Source organism: Lycium barbarum, chromosome 5 (assembly GCF_019175385.1).
Source record: "Lycium barbarum isolate Lr01 chromosome 5, ASM1917538v2, whole genome shotgun sequence".
Classification (NCBI taxonomy): domain Eukaryota; kingdom Viridiplantae; phylum Streptophyta; class Magnoliopsida; order Solanales; family Solanaceae; genus Lycium; species Lycium barbarum.
This window is the reverse complement of record NC_083341.1, coordinates 120342907-120363644: the sequence shown is the minus strand read 5'-3', so window position 1 is coordinate 120363644 and position 20738 is coordinate 120342907. Positions and strand designations below refer to the sequence as shown.

At 34.7% G+C, this 20738-nt stretch overlaps 1 protein-coding gene across 1 annotated transcript; it reads right to left on the bottom strand.

Moving 5' to 3' along the window:
• Positions 1-324: 324 nt before the first annotated feature.
• Positions 325-6627, bottom strand: LOC132641289 (F-box only protein 6). The gene is made up of 2 exons (XM_060358215.1): positions 6335-6627; positions 325-1922 (listed from the first exon to the last, which is right to left on the bottom strand). Exons 1-2 carry the CDS (start codon positions 6466-6468, stop codon positions 686-688), a joined length of 1371 nt encoding a protein of 456 aa, XP_060214198.1. The 5' UTR covers positions 6469-6627; the 3' UTR covers positions 325-685.
• Positions 6628-20738: the final 14111 nt, after the last annotated feature.

The following is a 20738-nucleotide window of genomic DNA, read 5'->3' as shown; positions in this document are numbered from 1 at the left end:
GTAGCATCGATGTCTCAATATACTGTCATCTTCTTTTACAATATTTGTCTAACTTGTCTAACTTGAGTTAATGTTATAAAACGATTTTAGTTTTGCATGCAGCAAGATGTGAATAAATAGAACAGGAAATAATTAGGCTGCCCCCTCCCTCCAATAATGTTGAAGGATCTCGAACAATATCTAGCATAAAAAATTGACTTAAGTAATTTCTTAAGTCAGTCCCTTAGCGCCAACTTTGTATATTCTCAGTCTTTAATTTTGATTCGATACAATTAACAGAATCTGAGAAATAGTCAAAATAGAAAAAATCACTAGAACAAGATGTAAAATCACTCACATCAGGGTAAAACACTATACTATCCGAAATTTCCAATATGTAAAATGCAGGATCCAGAAAGAGTTATCAAAAGAAAGGCAGAAGCAAATTATCCGATACATAATACACATGCTCCATAGCAGAAATGTTTAAGGCTCCCTTAATGTTACAGTAGGTAGAGCATTGTAGATTCGTCCTCTGGAATCAAAAGGCTTAAAAACTAGTAGATGTTTAAACAAGAGAGGAAGTGGTAATAAATTCACAGATCCTTTTCTTCTATATCAGCACAAAAGACTGGAATACAGATTATGATTAGAAAAAAACTAGTAACATATGATAAAATATATATATAGCCCTGGGCAACCCGAGTCAAGCCACAGCTGTCAGACAGGGATGAAAAGCGGTCCCACATGCGATCCATTGCCTCTTTCTCCCGCGTGGCAACACGCAACCAGGGACCCTCATCCATTCTCTTGTTGAGAAATCATACGTAACTAGCCGGTTCATTTGTCTTGATCTTAGTGATAGCATGAGCAAACCTTTGTTACCCAAGCAAGTCATTCGAACGTGCTTTCCATAAAACTCCAAGCACCATATGTTTGGCATTCTGTCAACCTCCTTCCACAAAAGAGTCATCTTTTGTAGCTCCCATATGCACACGCAAGTGGCTGCATTCTTTGTCAGAAGACCCACAAGCATTATGCGGCCCCCACATTCTGCTAGTGTATGATCACTCAGATGTAAGGGGGCAGGGATAATGAACTGTTTCCAAACCCCAGTAATCATGTCATAAGACACGATTCCATCAGGGTCCGAGCGCATGAAGTAAAGTTTATTACCGACCGAGACCGTCTGCGACTTGAAGTTGAGTGCCAGTGGGAGCTTAATATTCGAGGAAATGGTTCCTGGACGAGCCCAAGAGTTATTCCTGGAGTCATAAACTTCAAACTCACCATCACAACCAACCCAAAGGATATTGTAGCCCCCGGCGGCTGATGTCATACCTACTGCCACACGGGACCAGACCTTAACAGATCTGGCTGGTAACTCTTTGAAGGACCTAGTCAGAGGGTTGCATACGTAGAAGCTTCTATGTCCGATATCAAGGAAACAAACAAGACCTCCCGCAGAAGCAACTGGCAAGACGATTAACTTGGTTGGCAAAGCAGGTATAGTAGGATGATGCCATTTCTTCAATGTCGGGTCATACATGGCTCCAGTATTCACATTTTCATGAGTAATGGTGTAGAACCATGGTTGTGGTTGAGGAACTTGGGAGCACTGTTCGGAAAAACTTTGGGACGTCAGCATTGAGTTCCATTTGCGGCAAACTAATCTGAACTGGAAAAAAGTGGCAATTGGTAGTCTCGCAACAACAGCTTCAAATAGGTCTTCAGGAAATTCTTTCCAAATTTGTTCATCCAAATTCTCGATGGAGCATGAAGTTCCAGTTACTTTCCCCCGATTCCTCTCCTTCCGGGCTTTCTTTTTTGGTGGAGGCTTTCCAGGTTCCAACATCTTGAGATTTTCAGATTTGCCAGCAGTCATGATGATATTGTAGCAACTGTCTTCAGCAGGATTGTCGCCAAGATTCAGAAAATAACATCTGCACATAAGCAAAACTGGTTCATTTACATATTTTCTGCCAAGGTAAAAAGTTTCAAAAATTGCATTATGCATGCAGTGAATCAATGAAATCAATATCTTTATGAGAAACTGAAAAAAGACTGAGCATCCCTGCAAATTAACCCTTAAGGGGTCGTTTGGTGGGGTGGATAAGCATAGTACTGAGTAGGGTGTACTAGCAATGTTGGATGTAGTTATGCCGGCATTATTTTTTATCGACTTTTTGGTTTGTTGTATTAAATAGCATGTATTCAGAATTTTTTTAAATAGCATGTATTCAGAATTTTTAAATAGTATTTTGTTTCTTTAAAAGGGTGTATTAGAGTAGGAATAGTACTGGTATTGTAAATGCCATGGTTTACTATGTATAAGAATAGTACTGAATAGAGTGTATAAGTAACACCTGTATTAGTTATACATAGGTTGAAAACACTACCAAACAAGGGATTAAATAATACCAAAGTTAATGCCAGTATTATTTCTTTAATACTTCTTACCAAACTACCCCTAAAGGTAATTTAAAAATTGGGGATAACCATGAATCTAATTACTAGTTTTATTATTTATTCATGAAGTATATTAGAAAAGAACTCTCAAATGGGTGGGCGATCCTCCTGGTGAACAGACCATACCCAAACTGATACAAGTGAACAAATAAAGTATGGAAGCTCCAGGGAACCATCTCAAAGGAACTCCGCAAAATGACCCCGTGACAGGTGTTGTGACACTGCATCAGCTCTATCTAAAATGCTCAGGTAATAGAGAAGATTCCAGATTAGGTAAATATAGGTCCTGCGCCTAAATCAGCCTTTGTAAAGCTAGCGAGAAAGTTCTAACTTCCAAACTTGCTCAACTTATTAAGTTCATTTTTACAAGCTTATTTAACTTATAAGATAATCATCAAGCCTAAGAAAAACATTGAACGTGGAGAACTTCCTCATGTTCCAGACTTTTCCAAAAAAAAAAAAGAAAAAATCTGTTTTTCACATGTTTCACTTTTATGGTCAGTTTCACTGATGCGCAAAATTAATGCATAGTCTCCATTTTAACTAGACCCGTGTAACCAATATCCTCAACTTTAGTGGTTCCAGAAAGGAATGCGCCAAAAAAGCTTTTACTCTGAGAGTAAGCGTTAGCAGACCTAGTAACTTGGAAATATCCAGAAATAAACCTACTACCTAAAAGCAGTACTTCCCTAATTATTGGTGTACGTATATCTGGAACATAACTGCTAGTCTTAACATGTGATTTTTTGATAAAGTAAGAAATTAGTCTTAACATGTGATTATTCTACCTAATTCACTAACCAAAGCACAAAGTAGCTAATGGAGATGTATATGCAAACACTATGTGACCTTCAAAAACATCCGGTTATTCTAGAAAACACCTGGTTATTCTAGAAAACACCAGTCGATGTTTACTTAAAGGAGAAGAAGTGTTCAAATGCAGAAAATTCTGTCACAAAGATACTAGAAATAGGAGTGGCAAACCAGCAGATAAAATATCCGACCCGCCAATATATAACACGGATAAAGTATGGATTAACCAACGGATAATATGGATCCATATTATCCATGGTTCCAGGAACAGCTAGGTGAGAACACAAGCTAAAAGCCAAAATAACCTTATACTCCTAGAAAGCAAGAACTCATGAAAAATAACACGCAGACAAATGGGTATTGATCTAGATATCCATTTTTAGTGGATAATATACATATTTAATCCATTTTTAAATGGTCGTTATCCAACCCATATTTGATGGGTCGGCTTGGATGGTTATTATTTTTTTAACATTTTGCCAGCCCTAGCTAGAAACCTGCACCCAAGGGTGTGTGTGAAAACCATGAGAGACCAGGGTTTAAATGCTAGTAGAGACAAAAACACTAGTTGATTCTTCCCATCTGCCTAAGCCTTGGTAGGAAGAGTTACCAGTACTTGTGGGAGGTACCTGATGGGAAAAGAAAAACATATCCTAGATATTTGTAATCAATCATTTATCACTTGGACGAGGAATATATAGTATTTCATTGCTACAAGTATGGATTATTGAAAATAATAAGACATGGATTTGGATAGTTCCCTTTAACTATTCATGTCAACTTGTCAACTAAACGAGGGAACATAAAGAGATTAGACAAGACAACCAAAAACCGTTGAAGGAAGAAATCTAAAAAAATACATCCACATTTTCTAATTAATTGGAAACACAAGATAAAACTAAATAGATCCACTTCATTTATCACAATGAATTATATTGCTGGAATAGCTGAGGTGCACTCGAACTGTCTCCGATGTAAAATAAAAATAAAAAGAGATACAGATGCTAGAAATCTTAATTATAGTGTTGACGAGACACAAGCAAGCAGCCATCTCCAACTAACATGACAAGTATCAGCTAGATATAAGCTCCAATAATTTAAAGAGGCTAGATTTTCTTTTAAAAGATTCTATTTTCAATTGAAAATGAGTTTTCAACTTCAATTCTACTAATCCTCACCACTGTATTAAGTAGAACTTTGGACTCCATGTGCGTATGTTTAAGAAAAGGAAGAAAATGAAGAAGAAGAAAGTTTTGACTTGCATGTATTCCCATAAGACTGTACTTTGCAATGAGAATGCAACAAGCTCAAATGATAGAACCGTAACGGACTTCAAAATGGAGGGAAAAGAAGCTGTTAAACGCATCTTTTGATCATTCCAATACATCAGGGTACTTTTGTTTGAGTTATTGGTCAGCAGGTAAACCGGAAATCTCAGACACGTTACATCATTTTAAAAACAAAAAGAAAACAAATAGATCCATGTAGTGTTCCACAAATGAAAGGAAATTTAGACAACCAAAGAGGTTTTAGCTGTCATAATATTGAAAACAGCACACAATCCTGGCAGAGAAACCAGTATCTCGTTCCGATATTAGCAGTCCTAGAAGGTTTAAAATTTATTTTGTTCTCCAAATGACATACTCTACAACAATAGACCAATTTTGTTGGCTAAATTGCAAGACTCTTTCTTAGCAAGATATTTTAAAACTCTGAAAAGGAGTTCTCAAACTTTCCATGTTGCAAAACAAAGAGCATGGGATTTTCGCAGTTCAAAAACACTACTAAACAATATAAATGTTCTTTCTCTGGTGGGGAATAGCAAAACAATCCCTAACAGACACTTGAACCAAGTTCCTAGGCTAATCTATATTCTTTCCAACTGTTTGCATTTGAGATACAAGGTGTGTTCAGCAAAAATGTTTTCCAATTTTCTCATGTTCGGTTGGTCAAAATTTTCGGAAAACATTTTCTTTATGAAAATAAGTTCCTTAAAAATGAGGAAAATGACTTCCCTAATGGAAGTTGGGAAAACAAGTCCCACATGTGGCATTCCACATTGACTGTCCCACAAGTGGCATTCCACATTGACTGTCTCCTCCCCACCATCGAACTCACCCCAGCCCACCCCCCCAACCTGCACCACCCACGACCCACCCCCACCTCCCCATAGTATTTTCTAGATTATATACAAATTCTTTTAGGATAATTTTTTTTGCTAACATACCGAAAACAAGAACATAAGTAAGAAACCCACTTATTTTCCTAGAAAACATTTTCTTTCATACCGAACACACCCACAGAATAGCTTGATTTCTTTGAATCCTTCTTGAAAATTCAGACATCCATTCTGGAACAATGTTATTGAGTATTTATCCGATACCTTACAGTGCACAACATTACAAATGAAGCAACACATGAATCAGTAAACAATTAGATCAACTACTATGCCATTGTGGATTGTGAACAACAACTTTTGACATGATCATTCTACAATCAAGAAAATATGATATTGAGTTAAAGCTCTAGCATTTGCACTGATCCTAGAATAGAAACCCACAACAAAAATCATCCCGATTATGAAAACACATACACAGCACCAATAGTTCATAAAGACATGACTAGAAATAATAAATATAGGATTATGAGTTTATCATGGTTGCTAGCGATCAGAGTATATTAGCCCTTGAAATTCAAACAACAAGAAACATTTTTTTTTTTACAATAACAAGAAACATTTTTATTTATATTGACTAAAGAAATGCAAGACTTAACCTAAAGTTTACAAATTTGACAGTTATAAAGAGTAAAAAAATGAAAACAATACAATTTCCCAAACCCCCCCAAATTTGATCAACAAAGAGAATGCAACACACCCACAAAGCAAAAATAGAAGAAGATACATAAAGTTAAAACCTTTACACCAAAAAGCTCAAAGAAAGTGAAGAATAAGAACATTTCACAAAGTGGGAATTCCATATTAATCACACAGATCGACCAAAATACACACAAAAACAGAAAATCAGGACAAAATCCATGTTGGTAATCAAGAAAAGAAAGATAAAAATCAAACCTTGGTAGGTGTAAAAGTGATGGTGTTTGAAGATGAAAAGAGATATTATTATTAGTTGAAGAAGAAGAAGTGTTGAGTTCTAATAGTTGTTTAACTTGTCCAATGAGTTGCCTAAGCATGGCCAATACTTCCATGCCCTTCAGGGTCTCACCCCCACCCCACAACCCCCTTTATTCTTTCTTGCCTTCTTGTTTGTGTATCTATCTATACGTTGTATCTATCCATCTTGGAAAAAAAAACCCTTTTTTTCTTGTTTTTGGTTGTTTGGTGGTGTCGTTTGTTCGTGTGATACTTATTGTTATTACACATTTCTTCTTTATATTTACACATCAGCTAGGGTCCCTTTGTTTCATGAGTAGTATTGACCGTGTACGCAACTTGTCCCCCTTTCTAATCTATTCTCTTTATTTATTTATTATTTATTCCTTCCCTTTTTAACAATCTAACCTCCTTCATTTTCATTTATTTTACGTTTAATTCTTACTCCATCGCTAATAGTTGTTTACAAATCATTCTCTTTGTCCATTTTTATGAGTCCATCATACTAAAAATAAGATTCGGAGTAGTCGGTAAAGTTGATGTCATGTGACCGTAAAGTCATGGGTTCAAGCGGTGGAAACAGTCTTTTGCAGAAATGCGAGTACAACTGCGTACAATAGACCTTTGTGGTCAAATCCTTCCCCGCACATAGCGGGAGTTTAGTGCACCGAGCTGCCTGTTTTTTCACTAAAGATACGTGTTCATATTTACTTGTCCATTTTAGAAAATCAATATAGAATTTAACACTTAATTCTTAATTTACCCATATTATGAAGTATAATCATTTTTCAGTGCATTTCGCAAAACATTGTATTTACTGTATTCAGAAAGTGATATAATAAACTTATCATTTTATTACTTTTTAAGGGGTGTGTCAAGTCAAAAATGGGACAAGTAAGAATGGACTAAGGGAGTAATTAATAACTATGCCTCCGTTTCAAAATTACCAAGGAAGACTATATGAATATTTTTGTACCCAAATTCATTTATTTAGATGATTTATTATAATTGTATTATTTTTACACTAGTTGTAATTTACCAAAACTTCCATATCCAAATAAAATACTTAACACCAAAAAATAAAAAAATTCATTAGCTAACTTTGTATTCGTTACTGTTATGTTAACAAGTGAAGAAAACATAATTGTACTCTTTTAACTTTAACTATAACTTAAATCTTGGTTCGTTTGATTTTAACTTCCAAGCTATAAACCGGTGAAATATTATGAGTTCGCTTTGGCTTTTTGCGTAAGTATTAATCTCGAATTGAGGAGGGAACGAATTGATTGATAAGAATGGATTACTATTGTAAACATAAAACTCCAAATGTTTGACTACTCTAAATATTTTTAGTGTAATTCTATACCTATATTTTATTTTATTTTTGCATAATTTAGTGATGCATTAAACTGTTTGTTTAAACGTTATTAATATCCATTATGATTTATAACATAGTATGGTACAGAAAAAATAATGCATTTGAGCTTTATATTTTCGTTCTAAAACTAAATGAAGAGTAGAGAGTGAAATGCGCTTACATATTTTCAAAACCGCAAAAGTCAAACAAAGACTCCTTTGTCTTAATTTTTCCAAAAAGTTGGTTAACGAAAGAAAAGAAAACAGCCAATTATCGAAATCCCTCGGAATTTAATTCCTGTGCAAAGTAGGTTTTTGTTTTCTATAGTTGAATTATTACAGACCTATCACTTTACAGGATAAAAACAATTCAAATTTCCAATTATGATATACACACGAAAAAGGAAATGGGAAAGGAACCTTAGAAGCAAGACAAGTCGTCTATGGTGATGACCAACAATTAAATATTTAAAATAAAATTAAAAAAAGGATTGAAATAAGAAGATAAATGCTTCACCAACTCTGTGAATTGTCAATACTCAATTGTAATTGGAGAAAACGTGAAGTTCTTAAAAGAACAGGAAACATTTCCATCTAATTAAGGAAATAAAAATAATTTACTAACAAATTTATAAGGTGTTCTCTCATTCATTATAGAGAAGTAGTTCATAACTTGTATTCAGTGTTTCCTCAATTGATTATTTCTTTCCAAAACAGCAACCAATTACAACTATTTGGTTTCACTATATACAAGCCTTGAGTCATTTTATATTTTTATCTTCCATTCAAGCTGTAATAATGATCGTTTGACTAAAATAGTCATTCATTAAAGCACAAAGATAAACTATGGTCTCCACAATTTAATTAGAAACTGCACATACCTCAGTTGAAATACTGGGGTTGGGTAGAATAGCACCAAACACCATCCCCAACTCAACTTCTAATATATGATTGTTGGTGACGTTATTTATTAATTATTTGATAAGTTTATCATGCATCATAAAGACATAAAAAAAATTAAGTGGAAAAAAAAATTCTAGACAAATGGAGTTGCGATAGTTTTTTCTTGAAAGCACTCAAATGTAGGATTTCGTTGCATTACCAAATATTTACAAGCAAGTGGAGGATTCAGTACACTTGGTAATTACCAGTGAAGCTTACACAAATAGCTATCTTTTAATAGCTTCTAACTAGTTATAGCTACAAGTTGAAGATTTACAATTCGTAGCTGTTTTTTGCTGTATTTCAGTTGTATTTCGCATTTTTGAAATACGGTGAAATATATCGAAATACAGAGAAATACAAAACGCGTTAGAGTAAATTTAGGCTCTATTTTTGGAACATATTTTTAAAAAAAATTCTAAGAGAAAAAATAAGCTATATTTTTGGAACATAATATTCTTTTCCTTTTTAAATAGTAAGCAAATTAAATCAACCATATTTCACAAAAATCACTGAAGAGTAAAATCAGGCCCTATTTATGGAACAATTTTTTATTAAAAAAATCATGGGATTCAATTTAAAACTTTCCATAAATCACGCAAAACGGTTATTCTTCCATGAAAGCTCGCGATCTCTCTCAACTTTTATCACAATCAAAAAATTTTGAATTCAAAAATCATTAAAGATCTAAAAACTTTCAAATACAGAAAAATATACACTGAAATATAATGAAATATGGTTAATTGTTTAAGAAATATAAAGTTGTAGTATGCGTATATATAATGGAATACAATGAAATATATCAGAAATTGTTTCATAAATTAGAAATACAAAATGTAGAAATACATTGAAATACAGCGAAATACAAAAGTCGTGAAAACAAAGTGTAGTAAAAATAGGCTCTATATTTGGAACATTCACTATATTTACAATAAAAAAAGATAAATACATTGAAATACAGCGAAATAATATGCTGAAATACACTGAAATATACGAAAAATTAAATATACTGTTTGTTAATACACAGAAATACATTGAAATATACTAAAACATTTTATCAAACACTTGGTGGGCATGAAGCTCCACAACTCTCATCAATGGCGTTCTAATGGGAAAGAAGTGAGTCGTCTCAGATTGCTACAAAAAGAACGTTATCCGGAGATAAAGACTTTCAATTGGACTAGTTAATAAAGCTTCACTCTGTCGTCCTTCACCGTTGTTAGAGCTCTTTTTTTCACTCCTTCGTCGACCATGGCTTCACTACCACTGGTAGCTGTGCTCATTGCTCTGTCTTTCTCCATTTCTCTCGCAAAACCATAGTGTATTCTTCAACAAGATTCAATCAAAAATCAAACTTTTTTTCTTTTTTCCCATTTGTTAACAGTTGCTTTTCTCGTGAGCCACTCATTTTTCCTTATATCAACTTCATCTTTTTACAACTTCTATGTTGTTTCCATTAAAGCTTTCACGTATCCCATTTTAGCCATTTCCCACTAGAACTCTTTGTTTCTCACAGAAAAGCAATACCCAAACGTCGACCATGGCTTCACTTCGTCGTCGACCATGGCGGCTGCTATTACTGTAGGATTCTTCTGATTTGTAAGAGAAAATGAGATCTAGGGTAGGTGATGGAAAAGAGAGAGAAAGGGGGGTGAGGGAGAAAATAAATTTGGTAGGTGAAAGAAAATCAATTTATAGGACTAGGAGATGGAACGGAGAGAGAAAGAAGGGTGAGGGAGAAAAAAGATTTGATAGGTGAGAGAAAAATATTTGGAAAAAAAAAATTGTGGGTAAGTAGGAGAGAGGGACCTTATTTTTAGGGAAATACACTGCAGTTACAAAAACAAGCTATAGATGGTAATTTGATAAATAATTAAGCTACCAAATATAATTAAAAACAAGGGTAGCTATTACTAATAAATAGGTCTTAGAGGTAGTTATGGGATGTAAATTTTCCTAATTACTACTCCGTCCGATCCATTTTACTTTCCTTTTTCACACTTTTTAAGAAAACATTAATTAAAAAAAATTAATTAAATTATTTTTATTATTTATTCTTTAATCTCAATTTAATAATATTCTTTTTTTCAACCATATTAATCTCTCCCACGGCATTAAATTGGAGTAAAAGTGGACACTACTAAAAAATCTCTATTTTCCCACTATAAAATGTTTAGTGACTATTTCCCTCTAAATATTGGTGGGAAAAACCTAAATAGTAGTGTTTTCATATGGAAAAATTAGAAAATTTCTCACATTTTTAATGAGAACTTGTTTCCCATCATGCGTTTTCCCAGTGGGAATGAGGTAAGAAAATCATGCTTTATAGCACAAATTTTCCATTGAATATCAGTGAAAAAATCTTTATTTCTAGTAGTGGAAATACTAATAATTAATTATAGCTTGATTTTCTCGAATAACAACTATTTTGGATCTAGTTATCTTTTTAGTATGTACAACAGCTAAAATCGACCTTGATGTAACTTTATAAGATAAGAGTATTTAAAGCAGTTAGGAGTCGTTTGGTAGAAGGTATAAGCTGGGATATTCCAGCACTAATTTTTGTATCATGTTTAGTAGAAGGTATAAATTTATCCTGGGATAAATTTATACCTTGTACCAAACATGGTACAAAAATTAGTGTTGGGGATAAATTTATACCTTGTACCAAACATGGTACAAAAATTAGTGTTGGGATATCCCAGCTTATACCTTCTTATCCCACTCATACTGGGATTATTTTATACCATCTTTTAGATGGTATAAAATAATCCCAATAGATGGAATAAATTAGTCCCGGGATTATAATCCCGGGATAATTTCGACTATCTACCAAACGATCCCTTACATTTTCCTTTGGCTAAAGAGATGAACGGCTACGATTACTTGACAGGATAAATTTATACCTTGTACCAAACATGGTACAAAAATTAGTGCTGGGATATCCCAGCTTATACCTTCTTATCTCACTTATACTGGGATTATTTTATACCATCTTTTAGATGGTATAAAATAATCCCAATAGATGGGATAAATTAGTCCCGGGATTATAATCCCGGGATAATTTCGACTATCTACCAAACGATCCCTTACATTTTCCGTTGGCTAAAGAGATGAACGGCTACGATTACTTGTCCTATTTCGCCGTCCGTATTATGTTATTTCTCATTTTGTGCACTACATGATTATGGAAATGAAAATTGCAACACGACTTATTTATGATTCTTTTGGTACACTACAACCACTTCCAACATCATTTTGACAAAGTTTCAGTTAAGCAGATGAAGCAATCATGTTTTACTCTCCTCAAAATAAAATAGAATGAAACAATTTTTATGAAATAGAATTCGGAATGAGATAATTTTTGGTAACGAACATGTGTGTGTATATATTTAAATGTACATTTATGCAATTATGCATATTTGCACATATTATCGTAAATGAATAGTAGATGCAGTGGTATTCCTATCTAGAAATACCTCTTACTTAATAAGAGTACATTTTTAGCTTATCTTTATTTTGCTTTTGTTTTCTCTTTTCCTCTTTTTTTTTTTTTTTTTTTTCTCTCTCTCTTTATAATTAGAACGTCTACTAACCATTGCTTACTCGTAAAGCAAGTAAATGCACATCCGAAGCATATGATGTTACATGAGATGCCACTCAAGCAAAGAAATGGCAACAAGAGATTGGTAGAATTACCAAATTCACTATAATCAAATTAAAAGCCCCGACTATGGTTGGTAGTCCAAATGTTTATTTAATTATTTAACAGTGTATTGACCTACTCACCTTTCTAGAAATTTCAATCTCTAGTTGAAGTTGGAACATTGGACAAATTACGTTTAGTTTTAATTATTGGAGGAATATCATGATGTTTTCTTTTCTCCATCTGGTGTTCGTTATCTGGCATTTGCTTTAAGGTCTGACTAATGAAGATTTGTGCCATAGAGTCCTATTTTGAGGGGTAAATTACTCATTTTCAAAAGCAATTTTTTAAGGCTAAAACTCAAAAACTCTAATTAAGCATTGAGGGCTACTTACCACCTCATGACCACAATTTTTGGTGATCTAAATTCTTCAATATATAAACCATTGGAAGAAAATGCATATTTAACCTAAGGCAAGGAATGGAAATGGAGAACACTATGAGCTTTTGGTATTATAACTGACCAGCTTTCGGATTTAGAAAGCACTTTCGCTCAATATATGTAAAACTTGTAATTGATAATTTATATATACTATGGTTATTGTAATTTCAAATTTAGCTTTCGAGAGGTAGGAGAGGACAAATGGGACCAACGTAAATATAAGTATGTCAGTGACAAACCATCAATGAGGTTATATAAAATTATGTGACACACAATAAGTATTCAAAGCATAGTGAAATTATGGGGGCTTTGCTGGGTCGCAACTAAAAATGATGATAATTAATTATGAGTCCACTTTGTGTGCGTAGTGAGATAATTCCATATGACCATGCCTCGTGCCATCATCCTACTCATGCTCATAATTCATCTTTATGTTTCAATCCTCTCATCATTTATATTCTTTTCTTGAAGACATTATCTTTACCAACAAAGGTTGAGGGGTAATATCCTTTCATCCTTAATTAGAGATTTCGAGTTTGAACCCTGTATGAAGTCGCCTTTATTAGGGAGTATTTTTACCCCTTAATGTGGAACTTCCCAATGCGAATTCAAATTTAGTCGGACCTCAACGAACATTGGATAGAAAATCAAAAATAAAAACAAACTATATTTGAAATTTACTGGGAAGTTCTTCTAAAAAGGAAGTAACATATAACTATGGGAGAGATATATATGGCCATTCTTTAGTAGCATATCATATTATATTTGATAGATAAGTGCAAAATTAGATTATGATTAACAAGAAAAGAAAAAAATCTAATTAAAATGCAGTGTTACTAAATTTGAACTCGTTATGCTGAATTTAAACTTGTATTTTTGACCGTCTAATTCGTTTCATCTTTTGTACATATATCCTGAATGAAAGAGTCATTTATTTGAATATTACTAGGCGTTTGGACATTCCATTTGAAACCATGGTTTGAAATCATGAGATGAAATCAACGTTTGGACATGCATTTCATCTCATGATTTCAAACCATGGTTTAAAAAATTTTAAATATAAAACTTGACTCATAAGTTTATATTTTTATAAAAAATGATTCATAAGTTAGTAGATATTTTTAACAATTACTCCCACTAACCATTTACCAACCTTTATTTATGTCTACCATGTGGGAGGATTATATTAAAGAGTAGTTACATTACTATCCATGTTAAATTTTCTTTTTTATTGAACTAAAGTTTGATCAATTGATGTTGTATTTTTTAGAAAGGCCTTCTAGTAGCGTATTAGTTTTGTTATGAATTATAACTTGCTCATTTGGTAAGATTGTATAAGAATTGAGAATATTTTGATAGTTTTCACAACTTGTAGGGTTTTTATGTCTATAAGAAAAGATACAACTTAAGAAATTCAAATTGCATGTCCAAACATGATTTCAAATCATGGTTTCAAATCATAGTTTCAAATCATGTTCAAACGACTCCTTAGTAGGCGTTTGTACATGCAATTTGAAATCATGAGATGAAATCAGCATTTGAACATGCATTTCATCTCATGGTTTCAAAATTCTTGAATATAAAACTTGATCCATAAGTTTATATTTTATAAAAAAAATATATATTTTGTAAAAAAAGACCCACAAGTTGGTAGATATTTTTAACAATTACTTCCACCAACCATTTACCAACCTTTATTTATGTCTACCGCGTGGAAGGATTATACTAAAGAGTAGTTATATTACTATTCATGTTAAATTTTCTTTTTTATTGAGCTAAAGTTTAATCAATTGATATTGTATTTTTTTAGAAAGGTCTTCTAGTAGCGTATTAAATTTGGTATGAACTATGACTTGCTCATTTGGTAAGATAGTATAAGAATTGAAAATATTTTGATAGTTTTCACAACTTATGAGGGTTTTATGTCTATAAAAAAAATACAACTTAAGAAGTCCAAACATGATTTCAAATCATGGTTTCATCTCATTGTTTTAAACCATATCCAAACGACACCTTAACATAAGAAAATCACGAGGAAAATAAGTACCTTCAGTCAGTAGGCTTAGAATGAATTTGATGTTATACGTACACATTTTAAATTCTTTTTGTTTATATATACATTATTTAGCTGAAATTCAATTGAATTCACAAAACCCGCTTTATATTTTCATTCGTACGTGCAATAGTGAATTGGTAGAATAGACACTTAAAAATTAAAATGACCTTACAATAAAATTAGTTCAGTAATGCTAAATGAATGATTAAGCTAGTCAACAAGGAGGGGTAGAGAACGAATTTGCGGTGAGTAATGATTTCATTTTGGGGAAAAGTGTGTAATGGTATAATTGGAAGAGATGCCTAATAATGATGATGATTTCAAGCAATAATTACTAAGAATCCTTCTTTTACGTGTGCACTCCGTTTACTGCTTTTGATTGCTTTGTTGAATCTTTGGACTGAAACTGATGCAATTGCAATGAAAATAATGTCCTACCCGATCATCTCTTTTGATCAAAGTACAATAGTTGGTCCAAATTCATACTTTGAAAAACTTTTTCACCTTTTTTTTTTTTTTTTTAAAGGTTAAAGATGCTTATTATTAGTACTCCTCCATTCCAAAATAAGTCTCTTTTAGCTCATGCACACCCCTTAAGAAATTGCTCACTCTTAAAAAATTAAGAGTGTTTTTACCAACTTATTCCTAATTAATGCTTAGAAAAAGAAAAGTTATTTAATGATTCTTGATAATAAATAAGGGTAAGTTTGAAAGAATAAAATTAATTTCTTCCTGAAATCCTAAAGTGTTACTTATTTTGGAACAAAATAAAAAGCCTAGGACATTTATTTTGAAATGGAGGGAGTACTAAGGTTGGTTCAAAATGTTACATTCCATAGTGTCACTTAGGACACTTTGATTGGCCATACTAGCTAAGAGACTAAGTTGTCTTTCATAAAGTAAGGGGTGTTGCGTAGTTCTTAATCCTAGTAAATTTGGACTCCCTGAAAGCTTCCTTTGGCCAATAAGTGTGCCACTATCATAATCAAGACGGAGCTACGGAAAACGGATTAATTGAATCATTTTCGTTAAATATTTTTTATTGTGCATTCAGATTTAAAAAATGGACATATATAATCGAATATGTTGCAACTGAATTATTAATAGTGAAGTGAACAAATCGCCTGTTTACCCGGAAAACGTTCAGTTGAATTTGTGTTTGAGGTCAAAGACACGTGGATCAAAATGACCAATAATCAGTATAATATGCGAGTAAATTGAATATAAATGAAATAAAGTAAAGCAAGGTAAAGATTAGCCTAATCCTTGATTGAGCCCGGTGCTAGTTCCTCCGGCCAAGCTTGTGATTATACACTTAGTAAAACAGTAAGGAACTTAAGAAATGAAACAATTGCGTATAAGTAGTGTGTATTGTCACGACCCAACCCCGCGGGCCGTGACTAGTGCCCGAGCTGGACACCCATACACACCTACTTACCAAATCGACATATCCCTAATTTATCTAAATCCAGCATATATCAAATTATACAGGTATTAAGCACATATGTCGTCCTAAGCGGTCGCATATATCAAACATATCATACAGAAGCCACCAAGTTGTCGTAGAACATATCATCCAAAGCATATACATAAGTATATATATACATACAAGCCGTTAAGGCTGTCATAGCAAATAGGACCGCTTAGACGCAAATCACAGACATAACCGAACAATAATGACCCATGACCCACGTATATGTCTACAGGCCTCTAACGAACACAACAGAATCGTATGACGGGACAGGGCCCCGCCGTACCCCTGAATATATACATAAAGATATACAACGGAAGGGTCTGTACCAAAATATGGGCTCCAGAACAAGGGAGCACTCCAAGGCAGCAGAACAGATAGCCTAGGCTGTCGGGTCACTCACACGGACGTCTGTACCTGCGGGCATGAAACGCAGCCCCCGAAGAAAAGGGGGTCAGTACGGAATATGTACTGAGTATGTAAAGCATATAGTAATATGAACAGAATCAGGAGCGGAATAAATAGTACAAATGATTAGTACAGAAAGTAAGCACGATATGCAGAATAATAAAAACAACTTACTGGAAACACAAACCATGCATGCCAAGAACGGTATCCGGTCCTCTGCGGGACCCGGGGAACGTGGCGCCACCCCAACTTTGGCGCCACACACATCATACTCCAGAAGGTTTGCTCCGTAATATCCGTCACACATAACACATCATAACATATACACGGTACCCCGAGAACCGGACAAATATACACGAGAACCTGGGAACCGGACACATCATACTCCATAACATATACACGGTAACCGGGGACCGGACACATATACACAGAACCCCGGAACCGGACACATCATACTCCGGAATATATATATAGAACCCGGCCCCTGAGCGAGGGACTCGGTGAACCATACGCACGATACATACCGGCCCGGGACTCGGCGAAAGAAGTAATGACACATGCAAGAGCAGAGTAGTGAGAAACTAAATGCACATAAATCAAGACTCGATGGATGAGTACACTTACTGACCCCTGAAAGCTCAGAAACAAGTTTCGGGTCGATCCGACCTAGTATGAAAAAGTTACGAGCGTTTGAAGTACATATTGTTCTATAAGCGTTTCAGAAGCCATTTTTGGAAAATCAAAACCATAATCATGTCAAAAATCTTTTGGATATCGTTATGGATCAAATCAAATAGAACTCTTGGAATCTTATGTATGTATCAAAACATATCAAAAGCTCGATGGAACAATCGAACGTGTTAACATTTGAAGGTCAAAACTATAGTCATATCATTTGTCTCTCAAATACTATTCGGAAACATATTGGCCAAACTTCGGACATCATAGATTCACATCATCGGACATCATGGATACATATCAAAACCATACGGAACAGCTTATGGGAAGTCAAGAACGTTAGCCATCCTAGTGGCTCTAGGAATAAGGATCTTTCTGAAGTCATACATATACGTCATATACTTATTTCATAAGGATCATGCCAAAGAAGAAAAGGTTAAGCCTTACATACCTCGCTCGCCTCCTAAGCTAATTCCAACTCAAGTCTCGGGCTCCCCAAGATCTATAATAACGTCATTAATTACCAAACGTTAGCTACAAGTACTTAGAAATTCAATTCTAACTAGTACTTGTCTACAGAAATTTCGACAGCATCTCCCCTGTAAATACAACCCCGAGAATTCAACTCGGCCAAACTTATCAACAACCATACCAACAATCATTTCAACAATACCAACAATCAATTTGGAACATATTTTAACATTAGTAACTCGCACAACATTCAAAACGATTCAACCAAACTCCATTCCACCCGAAACTCTACAAATGCAACAAAAGCTGCAACAACACATTTTCTTCTTTCAAATTCATAAACTACAACAACAATTCATACTTTAGCAACTTCATTCTCACAACTACGTAAAACCATATTAAAATCACATAATTTCCTACAACAACCTACAACTAATTTCCATGCCAACTTGAACCATTAGTCTTTTATTGGCGTCATAGAGTCCACAACAACACAACTAACATATTAAATAAAATTAATTCACCTCTCCTCCACCATTCAACAACCACACGGCCACTATTCAACACACACACCCACACGGCCACACACAACACACACTATTTCCATGATTTTCATTCAATTCTACTTACTACAACATATATAAACCTTCCATAACATATACAAGAATATGAATTCTTACCTTTTTCCTCAACTTCCACTTGTCTAGAATTTTTTAACTTGCCACCAAGAGTAGTTTTCTTGCTTCAATAATTATACCACGTTAAAGAGGACCTTTGAATTAGTAGGAATACTAGAAGAAATAAATTTTTGGATCAAGATTAATGGCTTCAAGAATATTTTTTTTTCTTTCCTTGGCCGAAAGGCCCCTTGTTCTTGGCTCTCAATTTCGTTTTCTTGAAGGTTCTTGAATGATGAATAATGGTGGACTTTTCTCCTTTTTATTTACTTAATTTGGCCCTTACATGGGCCTTGGCCCATTCCCCTTATGGCCGGCCATCTTGGGCCTTTTCTCTTTTTTTTTTTGTTTTCCAAGCCCAATTATTCATGAGTAATTTTTGGTGATTCATGAAACTATTTTCCAAATTTTCAATGTTGCCCTTGGGCTTCCTCAATATTTCCGCATCAATATTCCCATGAACAACTTATGTATTAGATAAGATAAAAAATGTTGCCTTATCTCTTACTAATCACAATTGTCTCAAATTATCCGAATGTGCAAAATACGGGATATAACATGTATTCCTCTTGAATTTCGTGTGTTACAATGAGAATGACAATCTCTATTTATACTACTCCCTCCATTTCAAAATAAGTGTCCTTTTAGGCTTTTTATTTTGTTCCAAAATAAGTTACACTTTAGGATTTCAAGAAGAAATTAATTCTATTCTTCCAAACTTACCCTTATTTGTTATCAAGAATCATTAAATAACTTTTCTTTTTCTAAGCATTAATTAGGGGTAAGTTAGTAAAAACACTCCTAATTTTCTAAGAGTGAATAATTTCTTAAGGGGTGTGCATGAGCTAAAAGAGACACTTATTTTGGAATGGAGGGAGTAAAATCTAGGGGCACATATTCCATGTATTACACCCCTGCCCATAATGAGTATTAAATGGATATTAATAATGAGCAATAAAGAGGACCATCAAGCATAATAACACTAGGAGATAACGTTCAACACAATTTGTAATGACAGCCCATTGAGCTCTCTTCCGGAGCTATTCCAACAGTCTCCCGGGCCAAGTGGTTCCTCTGGTGCAATGGCATTTCCTCCGGTGACACTCAATGTTGACTCATCTTTGACTTATCCCTTAAGCCACGTGGCCTAACTGTATAGGTCTAGCTTTTTTGTATGAATTTATCTCAATACAGATAGTCCCCCCACTTTTCGGGATTCGAACAGTCGTGAATGGAAGTGGAAGAGGTTTAAACCTGATCCAACTGCGCGGGAAAAGAAGACGTCTAATCACCTCAATCGACGCACCAATCACCAGAAATGTCACTATTCACGGAAGGTGGCGTTAATAATGGAGGCCTTCTCGATTCTTGGAGAAACTTCAAGATTTCCTTCCCTATATAAATTCCAATTCCTTTTCAATATTCGTCTCACTCAAGTGAATTATTTCCTTCCTTTCTTGCAGCTGTTTTTCCTTATAAAACCGCAAACTTGCATCTTAGAAAAAACATACTCAAACTCACCATGGCCACTGCGCCGCTCAACCCTTTATGTTCACTTCCTTCGTCTTCTCGATCCTCGAAAATTCCTCCCTCCCAGAGGCAAGGGAAAACCCTCGAGACTTCTGCTGCTAGAGAGATTGATTTGGGATCCCTTGCTATAGAAATCCTACCCATCGATTGTGCGTACCTAAGGGATTCCCGAATTGATAACCGTCATGAGTCTGTAGCCGGGATTAGCTCGATGGTCATCAACGAGTACCTCCCTCAAGTATATGTAGACTGTGGTTGGGGACTCGAGGTTATGGCCCTCCCAGTTGGTACGAAAGGCAGGATGACGCATCACGTTGAGGGGTACTCCATGGTCCATACTTACCCCTTCTCCGTCGGTTTCTCACTACCAGTCCCCCTTTTGATTGAGACATTCTATCGCAGATATCAAGTCTGCCTTGGACAACTCGCTCCTCAACTGTGGAGGAATGTCTATTACATATAAAATCTTGCTGACCACGTCGGGCTTGACTTCACTATCGACCACCTGGTGCAGCTGTATCCCCGCGTTTGTTTCGAGGCGGGATGATCCACTTGTTTCCTCGGGGCTCTCGGGGGCTAATCTCTATCGCTGAGGATGATTTTGACCAGGCTGGTGTGACCGATTCGTTATGATACGAATAGATCTTCTCCACAGTGCTTCCCGGAGCCATTCTCGGAGACTTAGAAC